Source organism: Drosophila ananassae, chromosome 2R (genome assembly GCF_017639315.1).
Source record: "Drosophila ananassae strain 14024-0371.13 chromosome 2R, ASM1763931v2, whole genome shotgun sequence".
NCBI classification, from domain to species: domain Eukaryota; kingdom Metazoa; phylum Arthropoda; class Insecta; order Diptera; family Drosophilidae; genus Drosophila; species Drosophila ananassae.
The window spans coordinates 17,335,344-17,354,438 of NC_057928.1; the positions used below are offsets into that span (position 1 = coordinate 17,335,344).

General features: G+C 39.8%; 2 protein-coding genes across 15 annotated transcripts in view; one reads left to right on the forward strand and one right to left on the reverse strand.

Annotated features, from left to right (window-relative positions):
* Window positions 1–264: 264 nt before the first annotated feature.
* Window positions 265–732, forward strand: LOC6506854 (SKP1-like protein 11). The gene has a single exon (XM_001957080.1). The coding sequence runs from the start codon at window positions 265–267 to the stop codon at window positions 730–732; it is 468 nt and encodes a 155-aa protein (XP_001957116.1).
* Window positions 733–2,773: 2,041 nt separating this feature from the next.
* The window catches only part of LOC6493134 (phosphatase and actin regulator 4), an 88,323-nt gene continuing 72,001 nt past the window's right edge, over window positions 2,774–19,095 (reverse strand). For 6 of the 14 annotated variants that reach the window (XM_014908750.3, XM_014908743.3, XM_032454323.2 and 3 more), the window contains 7 exons: window positions 9,646–9,879; window positions 9,060–9,305; window positions 8,340–8,718; window positions 7,639–7,668; window positions 4,771–5,123; window positions 4,431–4,707; window positions 2,774–3,719 (listed from right to left, as the gene is read on the reverse strand). In XM_014908750.3, the coding sequence (XP_014764236.1) occupies window positions 3,704–3,719; window positions 4,431–4,707; window positions 4,771–5,123; window positions 7,639–7,668; window positions 8,340–8,718; window positions 9,060–9,305; window positions 9,646–9,879 (1,535 nt within the window). In that variant the 3' untranslated portion in view covers window positions 2,774–3,703. The remainder of the gene's footprint in view (window positions 3,720–4,430; window positions 4,708–4,770; window positions 5,124–7,638; window positions 7,669–8,339; window positions 8,719–9,059; window positions 9,306–9,645; window positions 9,880–19,095) is intronic. The other 8 variants (XM_014908747.3, XM_014908742.3, XM_032454324.2 and 5 more) reach the window with 3 other exon arrangements.

The window sequence follows — 19,095 nt, forward strand, 5'->3', positions numbered from 1 at the left end:
AAATTGTTTAAAATTGGATCAAATTTTAGTTGAGTAATTTAAAAAAAAGTTTTGATTTAAAATAGTATGACCAGAAACGAAAGTATTACTTCAATGAGCCAGATTTTGACCGAATTGTAGGCATTTCCATCACAGAAGTTACTTTTTATCCTATCATTATTTTTTTTGTCAATTGCCAAACATACATACCTAAGATCCGACGCAAAATTAAAAATACTATTTGATTATATTACAAAAATTTGAACAAATTTTCTCTAACCAACAATGTCGCTAACTCCGGATGACTGTGAGGAACCGAAATTCGTGCAACTGAAGACATGTGAAGGCTTCATCCACGACGTGGAGACTTGCCTAGTGGAACAGATGGGCACAGTGCGTGATATGCTGCTGCTCGAGTGCTCCGACTCCACCGACGTAATACCTCTGGCGAAGATTGAATGGTGGATCATGAAAATGGTGATTCATTGGTGCAGATTGGTCCAAGACAACAGTGCACAGAAGGAAGCCAGGGATAGATCGAGCATGTTCATAGAATTACTCGAGGAGGCAAAGGGCGACGACGAGGTCGTCTTTCAACTCCTCTTGGCAGCCAACTATCTAAATGTGGAGAGTCTGTTGGATGCGGGGACGCAGTACCTGGCCGATGCAATAACAACCTGCGGAAGTGCCGAGGAAATACGGAATCGTTTTAACTTGCAAAATGATATTCCCAGCGACGAATATGAGCCATAAAAATCGACGGTATGCCAAAGGTTTTAAAAACCGTAAATACATGATTTAAAATAAAAATACTCAATTTTTTGTAAGTAATTAAATCTTTATTAAATCTCAATTTTTCGGTGATTATTATTCAATATTTTTTTTGGGATTCTTTTCACTGTGATCTTTCTGTTTCCTTGCCAAAACTCTCGCTATGCTTATTCCTCTACATTACTTAACTTTTTTACGTTTTTCTTTTATACTCGTACTTGACCATTTTCGAAAAGCATTTCGATTTTCGAAAATTGTTCACAACATTTTCAGAGGCTCTTTCAACTCGGCCCAAAAACTTTCCTCAATTATATCCATACTCGTTACATGGTGTTCTTAGTTATTGCTAAAGACCTATTCGGCTTTATCGTTTCAATTTTTTGCTTTTCGGTATTTATTATTTGTTCTCGATTGCAAATTGCAACGGCAATTGCAAAAAATTGGCAAAGATGTGTCAAAAAATAGGGAGTAGGAAGAACCAATGGCAGAAACAAAAACAACTGGTGGGGGGTCGGGTCGACGAGGAGGAAATGCCCTGTAATAAATTGCGAAAATCTGTATTCTATATAGCTCGCATTTATATTCATTTTTTGCTCAGGGAAGTTCAGAGGGTCGAAACCGACGACGACGACGACGACAACGTCTACACCTACATACATAGCTCTTCTGCTGTTGATCTTCATTATCGGGGTTTTACTTTATAAATCGCTCCATAGAAAAAGTGTAAACTATGCTATCCCATATTGATAGAGTTGTTTTGTATAGCTTCAGCTTCTGCTTCATCTTCATCTCATATAAATAGGTGTATACATAAATGAATATATACATATATATATTCCGATTCTGCCCGTTTTGTATAGTCATTAAATATATGTATAATTTATTTATACCTTTTGTCGTTTATATATATATTTTTGTATTTATATGTATATATGCAATTTATATTGCTTAACTTTTGACAATGCAACGCTTTGAAGCAAGAGGCAGACATAGAGAGAGATTCAGATGCAGATTCAGATTTAAACGATTTATTCTGGTTGATCGGATGCTTTATACATACACCCCACAAAAAAAGCAAACGCTTCAAGTCTGTCTGTTCAGTTAGAAATATGAAACTTGCAAAGGAAGCGCCACTTTTTATCATTAAACTAATTATTTTTTTGTCCCAATAATCTTTTGCTTTCATCAATTAAGTTTTTTGTTTAATCTGTAGCTGTGTCTGTATCTTACTAAGTGTCCTTTGAAACGGAGTTCATTACGTTACGCTTTAGTTAAACTTTAGTTTTATCTTTTATGTATACTTTTAGTTTTACATTTACTTTACGTTCTTTAAGTTTAAATATTCACGAGCACGCGCGAGCATTTCAATTTGCATTTTCCTCAAAATTTACAATTTTCAGTATTCAGTATTCCGTATTCAGTTTTTAAGTTTAGTTTATTCTTGACTCTTGTTTTTGGTAATTTTTCATATTTTCTTCTTGGTTAAGTTTACTATGTGGAATGTTTGAGTAAAAGTTTCAGTTTTAGTTTTTGCTTTTTTTATCCCTGCTTTTACAAAATAAATATTCATCATCGGCATCGTGGCTGGTGATGTTTGTTGTTCCATCTGGTTCCGAACTCTGTACTCTCTGTCTCTAAAAAGTTTACGTTACGTGACTTACGTCTTAAAATGTAATTTTTTTTTTGCCTTTTTGTTCTTTTGCTTTTTATCTCCCTTCTCTAAAAAACTTCATTCTGGGTCCAACTTGCTTCAGTTTCAGTAATTTTCCTGATATTTTGTTGCCGTGTTTATTATACGAATTTTTTTGTTTCCATCTTCAGCTTGAGCATTCTTTGTCTGGGGTTTTTCCTTCCAATCTCTCCGCGATAAGTTTAAGATATCTATGAAATTGTTCTTTCTTTGGCGATATGTATGTACATGTTTAAAAAGTTTAAGGATCGAACTCAAAAGAAGAAACTCAGTCTGAAAAATAATAATTAAGAAGACAATCAATTGAAAAACAAATGATATTTCGTAAACATGTCTTTCGAAAAATTTTAATTTATTCTTTTCGCATTATCGTATTTGTATATATGGTAGTTCTAACTTTAATGTGTTGTTTTGTTTACGTTTAAGCTTTATACAATAATTCATAATTATAAATTTAAAACATAATTTTTTCGTTTAGTATTTTCCTTTCTGTTTTGTGTTGGTTTGTTGTTATATCTGTTTTTGTGTTCAGTTTTTAGTTGGCTTAATTCAAAAATTAAAAATTTATGGAAAGCAACAGTAAGTGTAAATTAATGTCTAAACTTTAATGAATTTTTCTCAGCCGTATTTTGCGTATGCTTTTGCAGGACATATATTATAATTTAATTTATTAATCGAATATCATATTTTGTTTCTCTCTTTTCTTTTTTTTAATTTTATATAATATAATACATAATTGCCTTGACTGAAGTTTTTAACAAAGCGACTTAATATTTCTACAAAAGACGAATTGATATTTTGATTTGCGTTTAATGTTGGCTTGGATGTCGAAAGAAATTTATTTACACACAATTAACAAAATTAAGATAGTGAAACATAGAGAACTTAAAATTAGAAAACCGAGCTGCACTCTTGCGTTTATCAACAGAATCCTAAATATTATCAATTATGTTCTTGAATGTGGCCTTTTTTTCTCATATCATCCTTTCTACTTCAATTCCAGTCCTTTCCTTCCTCTTTTTTTTTTGTTTTTTTTTCTTTTTTTATTGTTTAGTTTTTTTTTGTTGGTTTTTTATATTTTTATTTTAGTTGCAGTTGCCTGGTTGCTTCGAAAGTTTCCATAGATGTTGGCTTTTATTTTTTTTTTTGTATTTTTTAATTTTTTACTTTTAAACATTTGCTGACAATTTGATGCTGCATAAAATACAATTGCTGCTTGGGTTGCTGTTGTAATTTGCTGGAAAGTTGCTGCCATTGCAATCGTCATGGCCTATGGAATCTGCAAGAGATGCAAAGTTTTGATTAGTTTTTTGTGTTTTTCAGACTGAAAATTATATGCTAGAAAGTTTAGATAGCCTCCCGTGGAAGGAAAACTAATTTAAATCCAGCAAAGCCGGGCCCATAGCTCTTTAAGGATAAAGCGCAGGCGACTGCAATCAACCAGCCAGCCAGCCTGCCAGCCAACCATCCAGCTAAACAAAATCCAAAAGCCATTACACACTCGCCCCACCCTGGATCCAGCCTGCCATGGAAATAGAAATGGAAAAAGCATTGCCATCGCCTTCACTGCCGCCACCGAATCCTTTGTGACTGCATATCGCCAAAATACTTTTGTAAAGCGAGTGGGTCGGTGGGATGGTGGCAAGCTGCACGTGACACTTCACTGGCCATTGGCATTGGCAATTTTTTGCTTGGCTCACTTTTTGGCCATTCGATTTGGCCACAAGGACACGCCCGCTCCATAATTCAGGAGCCTGTACTGTAGCTACAGCTCTACAGCTCTCTACACAGCACTGGGACGTCTCAATTGCGAGATTGCTTTAGTCCCACCGATCCACCCACGAGTGCAATTTGCAAAAACATTCAGTTTTGAACGACTATTCCTTTAATGTCCTTTACACAGAACAAACTCTCTGGGCAACTAGAAGCTTTTGGTGACTTTAAAAGCCATTACACTTAGAGCTTTGTTTAAAAAATATTATAATCATACCTCGTAAGATGACGACTGCCTTCGTGGACGGCCATCTCGGAGGACTTGAACTCGTTCAGCTCCTTGCGAATGGCGGCCTTGTCCTTTGGCGTCAGTCTTGTCCATGGCTTGTCCGCCCGGCGATCGTAGTCGTGGGCCTGCGTCACCTCGATGTAGTCGTTGAACCGAATGATCTTCTTCTCCTTCAGCTCCTCGACGGTGGGCCGAAAACTGAGCTTGCGCAACAGATAGGATTTCTTCTCTTCCTTCTGCTTTTTCTCCTCGGCGGGTGATTGAGCTGAAGTTGATTATTTAAATATTTTAATACAAATTTAAAGTTAAAAAGGAAAATGATACATACTTTTCAAAATATTGCGCTCGACCAGCTCTTCGGCCGTGGGACGCATCGACAGCCGACGGATGAGACGCGCTCCGATCGCCTCCTTGGACTCCTTGAGCTCATTATCGGTCACCTGATGCAGGATGTTGCGATTGATGAGATCCTGCTTGTCCGGTCGCAGCTGAAGCTTCAGGGACAGGGACTCCTTCCTGGCCAGCTTGGCCAGCCGGGTGTTGTCGTTGTCGTCGTCCCGGTAGACGATATGTCCATCACTCTCATCGCTATCGCTGCTACTCTCCCGTATCACAAATGGCCGCGTATTCTCCTTATTTTCCACCGTGCACGGCAATTGGATGTTGAACATTTGCTGCCTGCTGTGGGTTAAGAGGAGCATCAAATGCCCAGGCACATTAGCACATTATGTCTTTAGCAGAGATGGCATTAAATACTAGACTACACACAAACACCAACAACAGTAACAACAGCAATAGTGGCAACCACAAACGACAAAAGAAGACACAACTCATGCAGAGTCCTTCCACCCCTGTGAGCCGCCTCTAAGCCTTTTTTCATCTCTGCAATCTTGGCCAGGGCAATCTGCCAGATTTACCCAGACTCAGACCCTGGCACAAACACGCACACGTGCAGGAATAATATCCTTGCCATGGTAACATTTTATTCATGCTACAACTGCACTTGAAATAAAAGTTTCAAAAAAGGTAAGAGTTTGGAAAAAAAATGGCAGAACTATATGAAAAAATTAAGTTATATTGTACAAAGTATATTATTTTTCCCATAAAAATAGTCTATTTGTCCTAGTCTAAAATCCTAGTTCTATTTCCTTATACACAACTGTATATCCTTTTTAGTTCTACGTTTCATCCTTTAAGTTTTGTCACCAAACCAAAAAATCCTTTTTCCACCTCTTTATTTTCCTTAACTGAGGCTGCGGCAGTTTCGTTTTTCCCTTCAGCTTTTTTTTCCCCCATTTTTTTTTCTTCGTTTATGGCACGTGGAGTGCACATCTGGCCACCCACACAAACTCATGCAAATAATATGCAAAATTCATGTGTGCGTGTGTGTGTGTGTGTGAGTCTATATATGTATTTGACTTTGTACTTAAAGCTGTCGGGGCTGTCGGCTCGGAGCTTGCCTCGAATGCCATATCCTGTTGGCTGCTTCCGCCGCACTTTCGGGGCGTTAATGCAAAACACGATTGGATAAAAACTGAACAAAGCATCGCACACAGTTTGATACTATATATGTACCACACGGCGGATGAGTGACATAGATACCATACCCTGGGGTATACACCAAAAACTCGTAGTTTCATAGCAATTGTCTCCAAGGAAGCGATGTGGAAATGCCTGACAGGAAGTAACTACTTTTTGTTTAGAATTTAAGCAAACAGTTTCTTAAATGCATAACAGGATTAGTAAAAAGTTTCCTTATCTTCCTAGCTAGAAACCACTTCTATTGTATCCTTCCTAGCCTTAATATTTTAGCCACAAGCCTTGGCAGTCACTCCATCACATATCGAGCGATTTAACCTCTGGCGAAATGGCTTTATAGTGCGACATACCCCATAAATTGCGCTCGATTGCCTTCGCTTTGGCTCGCAATTTTATGATGGGAAGATAGATGCTTGGCATACAGTATATGAACTATATATCGGTGGGGCCATTGGGGCCATACAACCCATACAAGGCATGAAGAAATCGTTTTTCCTGGGCACGTTCTGGTGCGCTTTAGTTTACGCTGTGTTGCAGCTATTTTACATATTCCGCTCTGTACTCTTATTTGATTTCTGTGCGTTATAAACTGCATGAATTGCCTTCGAGTATGTCCCCTGCCATTTTTCCATCTGAATTTTCAATTTCAATAGCAGCCCCGGCATGGGCACTTCAATTTCCATTCGCTTGAAGCGCCTCTGGACTTGAAACCTTAAGGCAACAACTTTGACTAATGAAAAAACTTGACCCAAACCGGGCCGGGAAAGTCTCATTTCCTTTGTCTGTTTTCTCTCTTTTTTTGTTTTTGTTGGCATATTCCGAATGTGGGAAATATCAAATTAAACAGGCAAATACTTCTGCCAAACAGAGCCAGAGAGACCCAAAAGAGTATCTGGGGAACGAAATTGTAATTTGAAACAAATTCCTGCTTAAGATGAAACATGCAGGACGACTCAGAGGGAGGACAGGCAGTAGTTGCGGCAAAAAGACAAAAATAAAAAAACAAAATGGCACAGATACACACTCACACTTACACGTATATATGTATGGTATGCATGTGTATGGGTGGTAATGGAGAGGACTCAAGAAAATAAAAACAAAGAATAAATAAATGAAGAAAACTCATAAGAGGCAAACAACGAAAATCGCAGCAGAACAAAAAGTTAGTAATTTAATAACAGAAGTGTGCCCAGTTCTTTTGGTATACATGTCAGTGTGGGAGTATTCATTCGAGTTTGTGTGTGTGTGTGTGTTCGTGTGAGTGGGTGATTGTGTGTGTGAGCACTTCCAGTGTTGTAAAAGTTTCAGTTTTTATTTACTCAAACACAAAAAAAGGAGAAACTTAAACAAAAACACAGACGGATGAGTGTTAGAGTGCAGCAAAGTGCAAGGATACAATGGAAAAGTGTTCTATTTTCTTTTTTTTTGTTCTGTGAGAGGACAAAGTGGATTATTTTTTATTTTTTTTAGGGACTTGGGGGAATGTTACATAACAACAGTAGTTAAAGAGTAACCGAGAGAAAGAGCGATATGTGGGGGGTGCACTAAAAAGCATGTTTGGTTTTATTTTGTTTTACTTTTAGTTTCATTTTTGTGTTTTTTTTTTTTGTTTTTTTTTTATTTGGCATAACAAATAAATTAGCTAAAAATTCTTTACCATAATCTAATCCGTGGTCGTAGTATTGGCCTGATATTTCGATTTTGTTTAGTTGAGAGTAGTAGTTGTAGTAGTAGATATAGAAGTGAAGGGTTTGGTTGGTTTTTTTTTTCATTTTTTTGGCGGATTCGACACGCACACACAAACGAATCGAAATCGAAATTGGTTTATGAAATATATATATTTATATATATAGTAGAACAAACACAGGTACGGGGGCAGTCGGGGGGAGAGCAGAAGAGAACAAATTCGTTATATAGAAAATAGTAGTTGTGTAACAACAAAAAAAAAATCATACAGAGTGAATGGAGGGAAAGGGATTATATCTTTTGGTGAGTTTTTCTTTCTGGTTTCAAAAGTTGTAAATACACCAGAGAGACAATGCATAATCTCTGGCCAGATGAAAAAACTTTGGATTAGGAAAGGAAAAATGGAAGAAAAAATCTACCAAAAAACGTGTGGGAATCAAAGGTTGTTAAGGTGTAAGGGGTCAACTGGGAATTAAGTAAAATATAACAAAATTAACTACTTTTAAAGGGTACACTTTTGCGGTTTAAACTTAAGGAGAAGAATTGTTTTAAATTTTTAATAACATTTCAATCCAAATTATTTTTAAAGACTGCAATTTATTTCTTAAATAAACTTTAAACCGCAATAATGGACCCTGTTGCATTTATTCCCAGCATATCCTTGCTACTCACTTGAGCGAATAGTTGTTGCCTGCCGCATCCTGTCGCACCACCAAAGGACGCTGGCTGGCAGACTGCTGTGCTGCTGCTGCGGCAGCTGCCGCCATTGATCCGATACCGCCATTGCTATTTGAAATGGCCGCCGCACTGGCCGCACTTCCGGCCCCAGTTCCGCCCGAATGCTCCTGGGTGGGCGTGACCGGCGTGGAGGCCGAGGCGGGCATAATGCCGCCCTTCTTCTTCAGCGCCGACTTGAGAGGAACTGCATTTGGTTTTGGCTCTTTGGCTGGAATTTCCTCAACGCGCTGCGTGTCCATCATGCGCACATGGTTACCACCATAAGGGGCGTACTCATCGTCAGAATCGAGCTCATCCTGATCGGGATCGTGATCTGTTTAGAGGAGGATGAGATCAGGATTAGAATAGAGAAGAAAAAGTTCAAGGAACTAGGGTTTTTTTTTTGGAAGGTGGGGGAATGCAAGTTTTCTTCTATTCTAAAAGATCTAGTTTTTGGGGTGGTTCATATTCCTTAAAAAAATATATTTAATATTAACTTAAAGTTAATTATTTTTTAATTAATTAAATGAACGAAAAACAACCCCTTTCTAGCATAATTTATGAGGTGCGCACTTTTTTGTTAATGAGCTGAGGGGGGTTAGCTACTCTAAGGGAATTTTTTGGGGGTATTACGGGATGGATGGTGAGGTTTAAGGGGTGGGGGATGGGATTTACCATCGTAGTCGTAGTCCTGCTGGTAGTCCTGATCATTAACGGCGCCTGGCCCGTGCGGTCGTCCTGCGATGAGCGTGGGGCTCGGCGTGGAGAACATCGGCGGCGGTGGGATCGGTCCGATCTCTGAGAGCGGTATTGGTGGCTCTGGCAGCTCGCTGAGTATCACGCCCGGTGGCAGCTTCCCTCCGGGATATGGAGGCGGAGTACTGCCCGGCGGACCACCCACCATTTTTCCATCTTCGCCATCTGCGGGGGCATTGGAAGATTTTTTTTTGTTTTCATTTTTAAGAAATACATTTTTTTTTTTTTTGAAAGCGGAAACGGATTGAGGAAAACAAGATACAAAAAAGGGAAAAGATAAAGATACAAAGAAGAGAGAAAGTAAGTGATCAGCTCGTCCTTGAGTCTAGCCAATGTGTGTGTGAGAGTGGGTATGTGTGAGTGTGTGTATGGGTGGGTAAGTGACTATTTGGGTGTGTCTAAGTGTGGATGAAATAGACTTGAAAGACTTGAAAGATATCTAATTTTTTTTAATTTTATTTTTTTTTAATAATAATAAAAAAGGATAATAAAGTCCTTTACTTACACATGTGCTCATTGTGGTAGCAGATGTTGACGCCGCGACGTGTCAGCTTATTGGCTCCGCCCAGTGTGTTGGGCCTCTCCATTTTGCCATCGACCTGGTGCAGCCCGCCGCCGCCAGGTGGCGGCAGCATCGAGCCCTGGCAGGTGGGCTGCTCGATGTTGGGCATGGATATTGTGCCATTGCCGCCATGTTGTTGCTGTTGTTGTTGTGCATCAGTCTTGTCTTTTCTTGGTTCTGCAATAAAAATGAGAAGAAAAACAAGAAAATGAGTGAAAAACACACTAATTTATATTTAAAACGAAAATAAAGTAGTCCAGTGGCAGTGGAAGGACCCGCCACTTGACAAGCTTTTACTTTAATTGTCGTGTGCTGGGCTACCAGCGCTTGGCGGTGGGTCCTTTGGGCAGTACAAAATTGCCCGGCGGCCAGCTGGTCCTCCAACCACTCGAGTGGCCACAAAGTAGTGGACACACACATGCGGAAAAAAAACATTTTGGACTTAAAAATACAGGGAGAGAAATAAAATAACCTTTCTAGAAAGACTTTTTCTTGTAGTTCTTGTGGTAACAGCAAAAATAATATTTAACAAATATATTTATTTTTATTTTTTATAAACCATTTCCCTTTTTTTCCTTCAGTGCATCCATGTCCCTGCAGTTTTTCTTTTAATTTCCCTTTAAATTCCTGTTTGGGAGCAATATTTTTAATTGTAGTTAAAGGATTAAGCGCTGCCACATTTTGTGGCAAGAGACTTCGGGTCAAGTTGCGGCTGGGAAGCTGGCAAGCCTGGCAGGACACAATGGTCCTCCCTCGGGGCTGACACGGCGTATGCGCATTATTTTCTTGTTAAATTCGAGTAAGGGCGCTGCGGGAAAGACAAAAACCAACAACTTAACCGGAAATTGCCCGAGTCCCAAGACTTATTTTTAGACATTATCCCACCGCCATCGGATCGGACAGAAAAGAACTGAGGCAAGAAAATATCTTATTTTCGGACTATTTAGGCGACCGGCACGCAATTAAAATGCCACCCTTAATAGACGCCGACAAGATCGCTTACAAAAGCAATTAAAACCGAAATTCCAAACACTCGGACGAACGGAAACGCTTTTCGATCGTTTGACAGACAGCCCCCGAAGAGTCGACCAAAAAATCCTGCGCAATATTCCCCAACAATATGTGAAAGAAAAGACTCACACTCACAGACAACTAACACGATTAATTGGCAGGCCAGCAAATGAATTTGAATTTATCAACAAGCTGCGCGGCGTAAACAAACCGCAGCCGGTAGTGAATAATTCATTGAATATTAAATGTAAATGTGCAGAGGTGGGATTTTGGATTTCGGATTGCATGCCAGTCGGGTGGTTAATCGCACGTAAATAAATATCAAAGCGACTCTAAATACGCAGCTACTATATCTGTGTGCGCCAAACTATTTGAAACAGATACAAATTCCGTTGGCCCAGTGCCAAAAAAAACCTTGACGTGTTTGCCCAAAATATGTTTTTTAAACAAAACAAAAAAAGAGAAATATTTCTCATAGCTATTTTTTGTTGTTAATTTTTTTAATGTTTGACACCACAACAGCCGCCTCAGAGAAGAGTGCTGTGAAGTAATGAAATTATTTTTGCCTCAAAAGCGAATTTCATGCATCAAGTTCAATGCGAAAAAAAATAAAAATCAGGGGGAATGATGGCTGTCAGAATGAAAAACCGCAGTGGGAAAATGCCTTGACTTTGACATAGGTATTACGGTTTGTTTATTGCATACTAAATTATAATGTATACAAAACTAATAATGTATACTTGAAACTAATGTAAGCAGCACGAAAACCAATTAAAATACAAAATCAATTATGCAAATGGAGATAAAATGCTCGGCCCATTTATCAATTAGAGCTGTCAGGCTAACCTTTAAACACAGAGTGAAGGTCCTAAACGCTTGGCAGGATATATATATTATAATTTTGGCTTTATCCTTATCCGATGAGAACCCACACACCTACACACCTCATTTTCCAAAGACTTGTAATCTTTTTGGAGCAATCTCAAGAGAGTTTCGGGGGGAAAGTCATTGGCCAAAAGTTTTCCTTCCAGCTTTTCTTTCCCTTATCCAGCCATCTCGTTCTCATTCTCATTCTCTGTCTGTGGAAACAATGTGCACCCTAATGACATTAATTAAGCAGAAAGTTTGGCCTCTAATTAGCAAACACACACAGGAACACGACTCGGCCAATTGCAAACATGACTCAAATCATTATCCCCCCAACTGTCTTGTCTGGCCTGGCCCCCTTCCCCCCAAAACACTTGAAAGAAAACTCTAATCAATTATCGTTAACGTGGCCTGCACTTACAATGAGAGGCAATTTTTGGGAGGACTGAACTGACAGCCTGCCGCAAGTACTTTGTGCGTGGGTTTATTTTCTCCGAAGTAAGCAGCAGCTTACAGCCTTCGCTGTAAAATAAATTATTTAAAATCATGTCATATTTGTTTCCCGAAAACATTTCAAACTCAAGTTAATTAAAGTTTTCCCGCCACAGTATGATTGCCTCTCACACGCATCCAGAAAATAAAGTTTATTTTGTTTATGATTGAGTGTGTACTGTGTTGTGTGGTGTGTGTGGGCGACACTGTGACGTCACACGGGATTTGGATTCATGTTAAACGTAATGCGGAGATTTATTTATAATTCATTCAGCCCTCCCGTTGAAAATCAAAAAAAACAAATGGAACAATTCGTTATGCAGCCGCCAACTAATTGTGCGGCCACCCACACAAACACATATGTACAGAGAGAAAAAAATGAGGATAACTAGAAATATTAAATAATGTTTAATATAAAATATAATAGTAATTAAAAGGGGTAAGCTTATAGGCTCCTACAAAATCATTTTCTTTTAAGATAAGTTCAATTTTTCTCCTGAAAATGTCTGAAATTTTTTTGTGGCCCCCACTTTCAACAAATCAACAGGAAAGAAAAGGAAAGTTTGGATACCGAGAGGATCCTGTAACTGCAGGCAATGTGTGGATATTTGATAAATAAGCAATGAGTTTTGTGTATTTGCGGTAGAACGGGGGCAGCAGGGACTGTGTGTGGTTGTCCTGGGACTGCTGGCTGCAGAAAGGCCGCAGGCAACAAATTTTCATAGCTCATTTTCAGTTTTTTGCATGGCAGGATGCCTGTATGCCTGCCTGCCAGCCCGCCTGCCAGCCGTCAAAGGACATTTGGGGAATACATGGCAGGACAGGGTGTCGGTGGAGGGGAAAAGTGATATGCGCTCTTTTAGAGATTGACAGGCCCAGGAAAAGTTTGACGTCACTCGTCCCGACTCGACACACAACGAAATTACATTACTCATACGCCATGTGGCCATAGCAGGACTGAGAAATAGCAGGCATGGGAGGCATATCTGGGCAACAACACGTGCAACTAACTTAGTATGGGTGAGATGCGAAGGCGAAGCTGCATCTTGGCCTCCGAAAACTGCTAAAATTACAAAGCTGCATCACGTATACGACGCGTTGCTCAACATGGCAATTACAGGAATTTCTCAACAGCACCAACATCCCTCCCCAGACTCCCCAGAGCCAATTGCAACGGCTGTGCAGGCATTAAATCAACACTCTGTCACCATTCATTAAATTTAATTAATGCTCCACCGCCCCGAAGACCGAGGTGGCTGGTCTCGTTATAAATGAAATAAAGAAATAAAATGGAAAATTTGTAGCGAGCCAAATAATTGAATATCAATTTAATGACGTGTGGGTGCGTGGGCAGCGTGCGAGGTTATCGATATGAAATTTAATTAATTATATCATTTTTGATGCTGAAGCTTGAGGCATTTAAGGCATCACTTCTTGTTACATTTCTTTCCAATTTTCCACTTAAGGTTGTCAAAGGGTAGGGGCTCTTCCTCCATTTTGCATAAGGGCTGGCAGACGAGTGTCTCTTCAGTCAGTTAACTCGTTGAAATTCACCATTTTCTATTTGTCATCTGGCATTTCACAGTTTTCGGTGACTGCCCGAGCGAAAAACGTTCTCCACTTGAGAGTTTTCCACACGAACAAGTACACTTGACAATGGCAAGTATAATGCAGGCAAATTGTTTATGGTGAGTGAGAATTTTATTGAATTCAAAAGTCAGCAGACGGAAAAAAAAGGGTTTTCCTTGAAGGGGTTTCCTTCGAAAAACGCTAACATGAACTTGATATGAAATTCGAGCTATTTTATGATTTCGGCAATGGTGGGTGGGTGGTAGGGTGGTAGGATTCACAATTTATGCTCTTTCACCTTCGCTAAGCTGTTGCTTCGCATTTTTTTACACGAACTTCCATTAGCTGGTGAACAAAATCCGGGCACTTACCGAACCAGACACGCCACATTTCACTCGACTTGATGGTCGCAAACAAAAACCCAAAAGAAAATGTATATCTGAACTTTGACCTTTCTATGTTTACTTTCAATATACTTTAATGGTAAAAAAAAAAAAAGTATATATATAAAAGAATGAAATACCAAACATACCGCATAGCTAAAGATTTAGTCTCACGGGGCCTTTGACGACGACACGTTGCCCCACAATTCAGTGGTCTGGGTTGGCCGAGATTGGAATGCGTTTGCCATTTAACAGGTTAATGCAAAAATAAACACATCAAAAACACAGCATGCTGTTCAGCCGACTGACTGACTGACGGAGGAGAACAAATACCTTTGCTTACAATTAAAAGTTTTACGCGGCAATTTCACCGAAGGCAGTGTAAACAGCACAATGAAGCGCCAAATTAAAAGGCGATTAAAAATAAATTAAGTTTACCCGGCAATTGTTATAAGCCAAATGGCAAACACAGCGGTGGGCCGCTTCTGGGCCGATGTAACATTTTCAAAAATTTGTTCCTGGATAGCTTCCCGCCTCTCCTACTCTATAAGAGTACTGTGTTTACAAAGGTGAAGGTCGAATACCGCAATAACATACAAAAAGCCCACTCAGTTCTTTTTCGTCTAAAAGAAAAATATTTTTTTTATTTTCTTCCCCCATTAACGAAAGTTTTTCTTTTTTATTTCTCACTGCGCTTAGCCGAAGATTTGTCATCGGAATGAAATATTTCGGAATGGGGGTCTGTTCGGAGGAGGAGATGATGAGGGAAATAAAATTCGGAGGTGACGATTGATGGCCATTCAAGTGGGTGGAATCCGACAAAGTGCGATCAGATCAGCTTTATGGGGGCTGCTTAGAAACAACGAAATCAATTTATTTTCATTGCGATTGTTTGCTCTTTGAATTCTTCGCTACTCTGTGTGTAGAAAAGGTATTTATTTTGTATTTTTAAATCACTTAATTGAGTTTTTCTCAGCCGACAGAAGACAGAAAAGTGTCAAATATTCAGTCTGCAGCCAAGACGCAAATGACGATGATCGTTATACATTAAGTCTTAATGACAGTCGACGTTCGCTGGCTGCATCCTATAGACTATATCCTATTTTCTTTGATTTAGCCAACAACTTGTCGCACAGTTTGTTTTATGGTGTCTAGAAATGTCGCATTGTTGCTTGAGGCAACAAATCTCACACAATTTAATACATTTCTCTAGCTGAATTCTTATTTTTTTTTTCAATCCACTCACATATCGAGCTATATCTACGCTATATATATGTATTTATAGACTATATAACGCCACAGATTTATGGGGGCAGGCAGCAACAACACTTTGGTTCTACTTTCTTAATTTGATAGATGAAATCAGCACTCAGTTATGCAGGAACCGAACCAGAGACCTACGGAATAAGTATTGCGTATAAAAATGAAAACAAATGAGCATCCGAGTGCCTAGAGCCTAGAGCGTATTAAATAAATTCATTTAAAAGGCCGGACACTGGAAGGTGCGTAAATCTCTCTCGGTGCTCAGAGCCTTTACTGATTTATGGGGGGGGCCACTGAAATTGTTGCATATCGTAAAAAATGAGACCCGGCCAGCAGCAGCCGAAAAAGCATAAATAACATTTAATTTTTGGTTGGAAGAGAAAGAGCGGGTTCGGGAGTTTCTGCTACTGGCCTAAAAGTTGATGAAAAACCGTTTCGCCCGCATAAAGAATTGCTCGAAAGAACAAAATAATACCATAAAAATAAAAATCAACAACACTGCCTGCCACTGCCAGTGTCAGAGAGCGTGGGGCTTCAGAAGAAACAGAAAACAGAAAGCAGAAAAACAAAAAAGTTATGGCAAAAAAAGTTGGCCAACGAAGTTCGAAAGGTCGGCGGCAACTTGAACTGCGGTTTTCGAACATAATCAAAGACTCGGAAACTTTACGAGCCGCACACACTCGACACATGGACAGCCACCATTTTCCGTCCCAAACCACGTCCGCCGCCCACACTTCCATCCCAACAATGGCGTGCGGGAGAGATTTCTTTATGATGGAAGGCGTCCATGTCCATATCCATTACCAAAAAGAATCTTAGGCCTTAAATAACTAAAGATACAATTATTTCTATTCCATTATATTTTTTTAGACAAGCTTTTTATTGTAATCCCTGTGATAGAAATCCCGTTTGTTCCTACGCCCCTGCTGGCACACACACTTAAACACACACGCGCTGCTGCGGTGTAAATTTTATAGATGCGCCCTGAAAAGTAGGCAACGCCAAATGGCAAAAAGCGCACACAACGGCCCCGGAACCGAGGGAAAGTGGCAGAAAGGGGCTTGTGGGAGGTTGTGGGCGAAAAACACAGAATTCCAATTAGAAATGGTCATGGTGGCAAAAAAGAAGCAAAGTCCTCATCGAAAAGCGTGCATTGCATTTAATTGGAATACAGAAACTGACTTTTTGCATACATTTCGAGTTGTAAGTTGAATTTTAATTGGAAATACGATGCTGTACGTGGTTAATTATAATGAAATTTGCATAGAAATCTACTGTTTGGTTGGCGTATTCTCACCCACTGTACAAATAGTCCATCAACTTGTCAGTTGTCAAAGCGACAACTTGTAAAATTTGACTCATTAATCAAGAACAGCTGCTAACCGAACGACCGGAAGTGAGAGACTCCGCAAACCCTTAAGAGGTTTACCCCCAACAGATTTATAAAGCAAATAACCAGGATTACACACTCAACTCAACACAATCACCTGTCGTAGGTCTTCCTGCTGACGACCGTCCATACCTTTTTCCCATTGAATGTCAGCTTGAAACTTACTACTTCTAATGCGGCAAAGTCTGCTTAACAAGCCCACAAAAGAATACAGGAAAATGTCTAAGTTGAGATGAAAAAGGTAAAGGAAACCCGTCCAAATTGGATTTGTTGTCTGGGCAACCATATACCTTGCCATTCAGGGGTGCCTGGTACTCGTTTTGTCCGATTTCTCGGGGATTCTCGGGGAGTTGCGTCTAGGTTGGGGTTTAAATTTAATGAAAGTACCTCTAAACGGCTTCACCAAGCTGACTGGCTGAGAACCTAGCTAGGCACATTAACGAGCTGGCAAGCAGCCCTCAGGGTTTTGGAAGGTGGTGGGGATTTCGGAGGCTGCCGAAAGGATACGTGGTGGTGCGAGTTGAGTAACACAGTAAACCTCACTTTAACGCTGCCAACGAGTTTCTCTCGCAGTGGCCCAGGGCCACTGGCACTGGCAGAGGCAAACAGCCCAAAAGCTTTTCACACCCAATTGCTGGCTCTGTTAAAACAACAAAAAAACAAAAGGGGGCACCAGCTGCCAAGCTAAACGCTCAGCTAGGCCAGGCCAGAAAGAGGCAACAATAAAGTATATCCCTGCCTCCTGCGTCCTGCCTCCTTCGTCGAATGATATGAGTTTTCGCCAGTTTGCCAGGATGTGTTTGTGTTACGTACGTGCTTTCAGCTATTTTTTGTTATGTTTAACGCATACTCCGGAATTATGATTACATTGTGCTCAGGGAAAGACAAACGAGTAGGAAAGGAAAGCTTCTACTATAGGTAAGATTCGACAAGATAGACTCCCTTGCTACTCTTATAACAAAATGGCTTTGAGGACGTTCCACTGTAAATTCCATTCCCGAAAACCTTATCGAAATTGAGCAGACAAATTGCTTAGCTAAAAGTGGTTTAGACAAGCAAGCCGCTTCCCCTATCAGCCAATAATTCCTCCCTCCAAAACTCCTGTCATTCATGTGTGTGTTAGATGTCATTAAATTTCACAATATTTCCCCGGTAACAAGTTTCTTCTTTTCTCGTGGATGTCCTTCTTAGGGCGTTGGCTTCAATCAATAGCTGAAGGTCACACGAACTAGCTAGGAGAGGAGAAAAATGATAAGAGGCCTGCTTGGCACATTAATCATACGCCATGTGTTGCGCCTGTCGCAGAGCAATTAGTTTCAGCATTTATGGCATGAATTATGCATGGCAGGAAAAACAGGATCTGAAGTATACATCTGGGCATATTGGGGAATTTTGGGGCAGTAAATTGCTTTAATTGACAGCGGAAGTGCCACGAATAAAACATTTTAAGGCATCGCCATCGCCATCGCCAGCGGGATAGAGTCTTGCCATAAATTAGCCATCATTTCGGCCCCCAAAAACGGATGCCTGCAAGGTCACCAAATGATGATGATGATTTGTTGTTTGTTTTGGTTGAATCAAGCGAGAAAAAAAGCACACTGTGTTGACAACAACTTGAACAAAATCTTGGCCAGAATGACATAATTAAAAAGATATAATTTACTGGCATTTCTGGCGGTGCTTCCTTTCGCTTTCGCTTTCTCTGGTGGAAGAGAGCGAAAGTAATAAACATAAATTTAAGCTTGAGCAGTCCAAGGATTTGCAATTCTCTAGGGCAAGCTGCTGACTGCCATGATTGATGGCAGAGCCGTGGAACAACACAACAAAGCCTTTGTCTTATGCAACACTCGAGGAGTATTCGGCAACCGAATTGTCATCAGCTGATGCCATAGAGAAATTAATGAAGCCCTCTCAAGGAATGATGATTGATTGTTCAGCCAACAATTGTTGATCACGAATCCTCATTAAAGAAAGTATATATCTCTATAGGATATATAACCACAAAATTACTTAGCTGATTTATTTATTTTTGTAGCACTTTTCTTAGCTTATTTATTTAAAATCGTTAAGCGTTCGTAAGAGAAATACCAAAAATATTTGTTTCTATCTGCTAGGAATTTAAGCCAAAGAAATAAAACATATGAATTATGTCCGCACATTAAAGAGACAAAAAAATAAAAAAAATAAGACGACTGCTATGGCGTCAAAGATTTGCTGTCGAGGATTTTCACCGCCATGAATCACGTCGTAGAAAAAAAAAAATCGAAGAGCAGAAAATAAATTCCCGCTCAATGAGTCAATGTGTCACATGCAGTCGCAGGTCCCAGGCCCCAGGCCCCAGCTCCCAGTATATAAACGCAATTATAATATTCATTAAGCCCGCAACAAAATTAACATGTTTATAAATAAATAAGCGAG